The sequence below is a fragment of the Uranotaenia lowii genome, chromosome 3, assembly GCF_029784155.1.
Source record: "Uranotaenia lowii strain MFRU-FL chromosome 3, ASM2978415v1, whole genome shotgun sequence".
NCBI classification, from domain to species: Eukaryota; Metazoa; Arthropoda; class Insecta; order Diptera; family Culicidae; genus Uranotaenia; species Uranotaenia lowii.
The window spans coordinates 53,080,290-53,089,935 of NC_073693.1; the positions used below are offsets into that span (position 1 = coordinate 53,080,290).

Below are 9,646 nucleotides of genomic sequence, written 5' to 3' on the forward strand. Positions count from 1 at the left end.
TCCGGGCTTACGTTTATTGGCCAATAGCTTACCGCCATTTGAGGCAGGTTTGAAGCCCGTTCCGGAAAGTCCGGTTTGAGCCTCTTGTTACGGCTTTGTATGCTGAAGGCCACGTTTTGTGGAAGTTTGTCATTTCTTCGGAACTTTTCGGAGCGACACACTGGCCAGCTCCTGAATATTATTTTGACCTTGCCACAGCAGTGCTTCGTTCGGAAGGTACCGATTGCACCGCATCCTCGGCGGTTAGCGGAAAAGGAAAGTGCACTGTTGGTTTCCCGGAAGGTTTCCGGAAGTGCGCCTGTGTGGCCCCCGAGGCTCGGCGTTCCTTTGGCCTTGATGACCATTAGTGTACGAGGAACAAACGTGGTTCTGCTACGGAAATCGAAGCTCGGCATTGATTGCTGGGTTATTTGTCGTGTGTCGGAGTTGTGCGAGGATCCTGCGAGAAGAAGGAACAGGAAAGGAAGGCCAAGAGTGCTCTGTCCTCATCGACAGCCGAAAGTACACCCACAGGGCGACCTGCTCTGTCCTCATCGACTGCCGGAAGTGCACTTACAGAGCGTTTCGCGCTGTTTTCATCGCCAGCAGAAAATTGGAACGATTTCAACAACAGCTCAACGGAAGCACGCAGAAAAGTGCAACACATTGGTCGACCGATTGCAGCAAGTGAAGAGCGGGTGGTGCGGATCCTGCTGTGCGCCTCAAGCGTGCACCGGGGCAAGGTGCATTCATGTATCTTCCAAGCATCCGTCCCAAGAGAATTTCCGATCAGGTCGGAGAGGAACACACGGGAATCAGTTCGACGATTCGAGGCGGAGAAAACCGGGACATGAAATTCAACTCGCCACTGCCAACCTGCATGCATCAGCACAGCACGTAAGTCGCTTTAAATTATTGTTTTTATGGGGGGAAAATAACAAAATGGGTCATCCGAAATTATGCAACCACCATTGATGTTGCTTTATTTATGTTTGCGAATTTTGTCAGCTTTATCTGGTGGCATCCTCCCCAGTAGTAAAGCCACCATAATAACACTCACCGTGGCCTCTATCGTTATAATCGTCTCTCGCCTGGGGTAAAAACAGCTCCTGGAGCCTTTCAGCAAATTATCGACGCTATGCTGGCTGGCCTACCGGGCATCTCTGGTTACATTGATGACTTGGTAGTTGGTGGAAAAACCCCGGAAGAACACTGGGCCAGAATCAACGAGGTGATGCGACGGATTCAAGATTTTGGCTTCACGATCCGTCTCGAGAAGTGCAGTTTCGCAAAATCACAGATCAAGTATTTAGGCCATATCCTTGATCGCAACGGCATTCGTCCAGACCCTGATAAGGTGCAAGCAATCCACAACATGGCAGCTCCGACAGATGTCTCCGGAGTTCGCTCATTTCTGGGGGCAATAAATTACTACGGCAAATTTGTATCCCAAATGAGAAACCTGCGATTTCCTCTGGACGAACTTTTAAAAGATGGAGCAAAATTCGTCTGGACTTCCGAATGCCAGGCATCTTTTAATAAATTTAAACAAATTTTAACCTCCAACTTAATGTTGACACACTATGACCCAGCGCTCGAAATAGTGGTGTCGGCAGATGCTTCTTCGGTTGGTGTTGGTGCCACGATCTCACACAAGTTTCCTGATGGCACCATAAAGGTAATTCAACATGCCTCCCGTGCATTATCACCTGCAGAGAAAAACTACAGCCAGCCAGATCGCGAGGGGCTTGCAATCATATTTGCCGTAACAAAATTCCACAAGATGTTGTTCGGTCGAAGATTTCACCTTCAAACCGACCATGCCCCCCTCCTCAGGATCTTCGGTAGCAAGAAGGGCATACCGGTTTACACCTCCAACCGACTACAACGATGGGCCCTAACGCTACTCCACTACGACTTTTCCATCGAATACGTCCCGACCGCAAAATTTGGTAATGCCGATATATTGTCGAGGCTCATCGGCAACCATGTACGACCGGAAGAGGACTATGTGATAGCGACGATACAGTTGGAGAATGAAATCAGGTCAGTAACACGAAGTATCGTTAATGTTCTTCCCTTGAGTTTTAGGCTTGTCGAAATTGCAACTCAAAAAGATCCTGTTTTGAAGCGAGTGTACCAATACTTGCAAAAAGGCTGGCCCCCTTCCTTAAAGGCCTTACCAGAACCGGAAGTCAAACCATACTACGACCGACAAGACGCACTCAGTCTCTGCCAAGGGTGCATAATGTTCAGCGATCGCTTGGTCATTCCATCGGAGTTCCGCAAACGTTGCCTGGACCAAATCCACCAAGGTCATCCGGGTATCCAGCGAATGAAGGCGATAGCTCGGTCGTACGTTTACTGGCCAGGGTTAGATTCCGATGTAACCTCCTATGTCAAGTCGTGCCGAAATTGTGCCATTGCTTCAAAATCCGCTCCAATTTCAAAACCGTCACTGTGGCCCACTCCGAGCAAGCCATGGGAAAGGGTTCACATAGACTATGCTGGACCTTTGGACGGAGAATACTACCTGCTGGTCATCGACGCCTTCACCAAATGGCCTGAAATTGTTGAGACACATCGTACGACATCCATCTCAACGATTCGCATTCTGAAGGATCTGTTTGCTCGAATGGGTATGCCAACTACACTCGTCAGCGATAATGGAACTCAATTTACAAGCGAAGAGTTTCAAACGTTCTGCTTAGAAAACGGCATCGATCATCTGACCACTGCACCGTTCCACCCACAAAGCAACGGTCAGGCGGAACGCTTTGTAGATACGTTCAAGCGTGCAATTAGAAAAATTCAGGAGGGAAGGACAACCGTCCGAGAAGCATTGGCCACCTTCCTTCTTACCTATCGAAGCACACCAAACCCATCGGCACCAGATGGGAAATCTCCAGCCGAAGCGATGTTTGGCAGACCAATTCGAACTAGTCTGGAATTGCTTCGACCACCACCGGAACCAGATCGAGCACCTTACCATGAAGACCCCCACTCGCAAAGATCCTTTGCGAAAGACGAACTCGTTTTTGCTAAAATCTACGTCAGGAATAAGTGGAACTGGTTCCCGGGTGTCATACTGGAGAAAGTTGGCAGAGTAATGTACAACGTCTGGATTGACGGAAGACAAGTGGTACGCTCGCATATCAATCAACTCATTAGTCGAACCGAACAGGAACCGGAAATTGCGACGAAACCCAACTTGCCTCTGAGCATCCTTCTTGATGCTTGGAACCTCCCACGTTCGCCTCCAACCAACGAGTTTCCAACACAATCATCGCCAGTATCAACGCAGAATCAGCAGTCTTTGCCATCATCTACGCCGAAAACTTTGGTTGATGTTCACAAGTCGGGACTCGAATCGTCAGCTGGTCTGCCATCACCGATACAAACATCTTCGCTTACACCACCATCGCCGGAAACCGTATCCGGCCCGATACCTCAACCCTCTGAAACCAGCACATCTATATCAAGATTTCAATCTGCCATCGAAGAACAATCAGCCGTACAAATGCCACGAAGATCTTCACGTACCCGAAGAGTTCCGAGGAGGTTCGACTCGTACCGGCTGAATTAAAAAGGGGAGATGTTGGGACCCTGGATACGCCGCTGGGCTCACGGTTGGCAACAGTGCTTGCCGACCTGCTGATGCCACGTCAGCACAATAGTCAGTTAGAATTGAGATCTCCATATTGTAACACAGCTAAATTACGTCCGCACAAAAGTATATTTTTATCGGTAATAAAAGAAGAATTTTATAGTAGTCTACGTCGTTCGCGTTCTTACTTTTACCTCGGTCACACCCCGTCACGAACGTCGTAACAGAAACAATATTCGCCAATTGGTTCCGGCTCACGCTTGAATTTGGCGGGATATATACCGAGGCTAGGCAAAGGTCTTGGCCTTTAATTCTAGCTTGGCAACTGACGACTTCAATACCTGGGGATGGTTGTAGTGGAATACGATAGAAAGAGTAGCATTTCTTGATCCCCAAAAGAACACCACCCCTCTTTGCCCATCTCGATCCAGGCGAATAATATTGTGGCTATAGTAAGTAATTTATAATAATAGATAATTGATCAATTCATTTTAAAAATTTATTATAATTTATTAATCTTAGACAGAATACAATTAGTTTGACGATTCGAATATTTTTCTTAAATCGTTGACCGAAGAATTTTTACATGCTGTAAAAATTCTTCGGTCATGCTGCTGCATGCTGCTCAGTGGATTTGAAATTATTTCCGTTAAAAAAAATCATGTTTTGGGGTAGTAAAATTGAATCTCTCAACTGGTTCATGCCATACCTACCTACAAAGACGATATGATATTTCCCTTTCTACATGAACGCTTGCACGCACGTGAGATTTTTGGAATAACGATCACCTCTCTCAGATAAAAAATACAAATTAACAAATAGGCTGTCCACATTGCAACGGAAGTTAGGCGATCGTTGGAGCTATTCGAATTACTTATTCCCTTATTCCTGATAAGACCGGAACAAATTTCAAATCCTTTTGTCACTCGGAGTTGGACCATCGCGAGGAGAAGGAGGGGGGTGGGGGCAGGGGTGGGGTTGATTGTGGGAAAATAATGAAAAATAATGCAAAAACCAAATAAATTTGAGTAAATTGCATGAAAGCTTGTATGCACCAAAATTGCATACTATATCATTGCTCAAAACCTATAAATCAAGTAATTTTTATCAAAAAAATCAATAAAATCATGAGTACAAACGGTGAAATAACCTCCGTCTTCCAAAATTTGATTTTTCGTCTTGTAATCTTTCGGATATTTTTTTTTCTAAATTTACATAAAATATTTCCTTTTCTGAAACAAATAGTTGGTACTGCGTATTTATGTGATTCTTTTTGTTTTATTTCTGATAATAATTATGGATTAGATTAGAATTTTTGATGGATAGAAGAATAAGAGTTTTTGCTTTTTTAATCGAAGAGGTGGTATAAGTGAAATAATTATCAATTTTGAACATCATCCTGATTGTTCAAAGCTATAAAATAACGAAAACAACAAAATTAACAAAAATGACTAAAATAACAAAAAGTAATTAAAATTCTAAAATAAAAAATATTAGACCAAAATGACAAAAATGACAAAAATGTCAAAAATGACAAAAATGACAACAATGACAAAAATGACAAAAATGACAAAAAAGATAAAAGTGACAAAAAATGACAAAAATGATGAAAATAATTAAAAATGACAAAAATGACAAAAATGATAAAAATTACAAAAATGACAATAATGCAAAAAGTAAAAAAATGACAAAAAGGACAAAAAGGACAAAGATGACAAAAATGACAAAAATGATAAAAATGACTAAAAAGGACAAAAATAATAAAAATTACAAAAAATTGTACATTCCTTTTAATTTATTTTCATTAATTTTTAATCATTTTTTCGTTTTTTTTTTATTTGATGAAATTTTTATTTTGGCATACACGTGCCAAAATCGAGCAGAGTCTGTACTTGTATTTTTTTGTAATTTTGTTGTTTTTAAATTATTTTTTGAATGGATTACATTATTATGTAAAACAAAAGTTTTCGATTTTCCCTATTTCATGTATCAATTTTTTAAATTGATAGTGCGTTTTGCCCTGAAATCAATCGATGGTTTTTCATATGAACCTTTCTAGAATATTTCAAGAGTGTAAATTTGACATTTCATATTTTTGACAGTAATAAATTTATTGGCTCTCTCGCAGAGATCCACGTGAGCATGCATGAACAACCGGATTCGCCAACGTAGGTAACCCATGCTCAGAGGAAGAATATTGGTCGTTCTCTATTGGGGACTTGACTCAGCGATTTTAACCTGTTTAGACGTGTGTTGCCAATTTTAGAAAAATTAAGCTGTGATTGTGCTAATTATTACTAGAATTAACCTATTTGGATCCGTACTATCTACTTGTTCGTCATTAATTTATTACCGTGCCGTATAAAATATATTGTGTGTTGAGTGGTATGAGCATAAACAAAGCTGCCCCCGTGGGGGCAGCGGCTACAAAGGAAGATGATAACCTCAAACCAATGCATACACCAGACGACCATGAGATGGTAGATACCTATAGAAACGAGAACGAACAACAAAAACAAACTCCTCAAGTAAGTCCAAATAAACCCGAAATAGAAAAAATGAGAAAAGTATATCAGAAATTTAGCTACTGTGATACAGATAGCAGACCATACAGAGTTATAATAGAAAACACAGATCTGGAAAGAAGAAAATATATCAATAGGCTACAAATAGGAATAGTACTGAACCAAATAGGCTTTGATAAATGTATCGACGATATTAAAAAGACCGGCCGTAATAAAGCTACTGTCTATGTTGGAAATATAAAGGATGCCAATAGACTAGCTGACTGTCAGAGTTTACACTTAAAAGGATACAAAGCATACATACCAAAAAAATTTGTAACCGTTACGGGAGTTCTGTCTGATATTCCAACAGAATTGGATATCACAGAAATAATCGAAAATGTGATATGTGATGTCAAAGTGGAATCAGTGTTTAGAATGACAAGAAAATACAACGATGAAAGGATCCCCACCAACAGAGTAGGTATTGTCTTCAGGAGTAATGTGTTGCCAAGGTTTGTAAGAATGTTTTCTGTAATAAATCGTGTCGAACCGTTTATACCACGTCCTGTAATATGTTTTAAGTGTCTTAGGTACAATCATCTGTCTAAAAACTGTAAGAGCTCCGTACTAAGATGTAAGAACTGCACTGACGAAACAACTAAAGATCACGAACCATGTCAAAAAAAATCATACTGCTTACATTGTAAACAAGAAGGCCACATCACTACAGATAGGAGCTGTCCCCGGAGGAAAATTGAATCGGATACCCAAGCAGTCATGGCAAGGAAAAATATAACATATCAAGAGGCGAAAGAATACTTCAATATTCCAATGATCAACCAATTCGACGTACTAAGAAACACGGAAGACTACCCAGCTCTACCGGAAACCTTTGCTCAGGTGTTAGTAAATGGAAGTCAGGGCCGATCAAATAAAAAAGTAAATACACCAACCTTTATATCAAAAACCAGTTTGCAAAAACCCAACAAAGTATTTACAAATAATAGAAAAACACAACCAAAAGAAATAGAAGAAGAAGCAGGAGTAGCAAGTTTACTAGGGATGTCCAGAAGAGATTTTTTTAAAAAAAGAAGGCTTGAGGAAGAAGAGGGAGAACACGATAGCAAAAGGCTTATAAACAATCATCGCACTTCGGAAACAGACAGATTTAGACATGAAATAAAAACACAAACTACAACAAAACAAAACTTAGAGTTGATGATAACAGGTTTAATTCAGAATATTACCAAAATCCTTCAAAATCATGGTATAGCAGGAGAAGAAATTACAGCCAGCATTGTTGGGGAGTTGAAAAACATTGCTGACAGCCATAATGATGGCATATAACAAATACAAACATGGATACGAATTTCAAAATACTACAAACAAACATACAAAGTTTAACAAAAAATAAAAATGAACTTATACATGAACTAAACATAAATAAATTTGAAGCCGTACTATTAACAGAGATTTGGGTAGATCCAAACCATCTCACAACAAAACGCTACAACATCTCAGGATACCATAGCATACTAGCACCACGTGAAGATACTTATGGAGGAGTTGGATTTTATCTATGTGACCAATTTCATTTTACTAGAATTAATTTGACGACATCAGAAAAGTTTGAAACATTAGGGATAAGATTGACTAAATTAGACTTTGTGTTAGTAGTTGTCTATGTCAATCCCCGTATTAATGTCCAAGAACTCAAAACTTCCATGTCAATTTTACTACAAGAACTTAATAACTATAATAAAGTCATCATAGGTGGAGATTTTAATAGTCATCATGAGATATGGGGCTGTGAAACAACTCAAGGAAAAGGTAGAGTAGTACATGAAGCCATTGCCGACTCAAACCTAATATTGCTTAACACAGGTGATAAAACGTTCATACCAGGAATATTTAATCAGAATTTTAGTGCAATTGATCTTTCGATATGTACAGCAAATTTATACAATTCCATTAAATGGTCTACTAAACCCAAATCCTTTGGTGGAAGTGGGCATCTTTTTATAGAAATCTCGGTGGAACTACAGTGGAGAAAAAAAACCAATACATACTATGACAGAAAAGCAATTGGAGAACAAATCGCTCAAATACAACATTGGGAATTTGAAAATCTCCAAGAACTTTCGAGTAAAGCCAGAACGATTATTAAAAACAATAAAAAAACGAGCAACCATATTGCCAAATATTATTGGAGCGATGAATTATCCACTCTATACGAAGAAAAACAAAATGCACTAAAAAAATACCACGCTTGCTGTAATAGTACAAATTTAATCGAATGGAAAAAAACAACAGCCAAATTCCAAAAAGCGAAACTAGATCATATACGAGAAAAATTGAAGGAATTGTCAGCTTCAATAGATCCCCTAAACATGAAGCAAAATTGGAAACTGGTTAGAGGATTAAAAGGATCTCCAGCAATAAATATCAAAAACAATTGCATTAAAGAATATAAACAATTAGCTAACGACTTTTTAATAACGAATTTTGGAGAAAGTAGAAGAGAAAACACAATACAACCTCATAGAGAAACCCGAACTAACATTATAGACTTAGCCAAATTTAAATCTATAATAAACAAAAAACCGAAAAGATCCTCTCCGGGAACAGATCACCTAACATACGACATGTTAAGAGTACTAGATTGGAAAACTCTGACGAAAATTGTTGAATGTCTAAATGAGATGTGGAGAAAGGGATGTCTACAAGACCACCTAAAGGAAATTAAGATTATACCCATTCTAAAGCCAGACAAACCAGCAAACGAGATAACCTCTTTTAGACCAATTGCATTACTCTCTACCTTAACAAAAACATTAAACACAGCGGTACTAGAAGACATAAATAAAACTTTATATTCAAAAAACATTCTCCCTGTTACATCATTTGGTTTCAGGAAAAACATGTCTACAGAAAACTGCGTAACATACGCCACGAATTACATAACGGAGAGCAAAAGACTGGGAATGACAGTAATTGGAGTATTTTTTGACTTCAAAAATGCTTTCAATTCCATCGATGTCAGCCAACTGAGAAACGTAATGACGACAAACAATTTTAGTCCTGATAGCGTAACATGGATATTTAATTTTCTAGTGAATAGAAAAACTATCATCCAGACAGAAGAAGGACTAGTGGAACATGTAGTTTCTAGTGGACTTCCGCAGGGAGATGTTTTATCCCCAACCCTTTTCAACATTTATACCTCAAGCCTTCATGAAACAAATCTCGACCCTAATGAAGCTACCCTCCAGTTTGCAGATGATTTTCTCAAATTGGTTAGATCGAAAAACGAAAATCATGCAATAATAAAAATGCAAGACAAAATAGAAGTATTTGTTAGAAAAGCCTCAAGACTAGGACTCGTTATCAACTGTGCAAAAACCAAAGCTATGATATTTAAAAACAGTGCAAAAGTTCTAGATCTTAAAATAAACGGAGAAACATTAGAGACAGTTAGAAGCTATAAGTACCTGGGTATAACCCTAGACCAAACATTAAGATACGACATACACATAAAAACAATGATTGATAA

The 9,646-nt window shown here is 39.3% G+C and overlaps 1 protein-coding gene across 1 annotated transcript; it reads left to right on the forward strand.

Moving 5' to 3' along the window:
* The first annotated feature begins 1,117 nt into the window (after positions 1–1,117).
* LOC129752186 (uncharacterized protein K02A2.6-like) lies at positions 1,118–3,565 on the forward strand. Its single transcript, XM_055747977.1, has one exon. The coding sequence runs from the start codon at positions 1,118–1,120 to the stop codon at positions 3,563–3,565; it is 2,448 nt and encodes an 815-aa protein (XP_055603952.1).
* The last annotated feature ends 6,081 nt before the right edge of the window (positions 3,566–9,646 follow it).

Bases quoted from the DNA above. Each gene is read 5' to 3' on its own strand.
- LOC129752186 (XM_055747977.1), top strand. From the start codon at position 1,118: ATGCTGGCTGGCCTACCGGGCATCTCTGGTTACATTGATGACTTGGTA.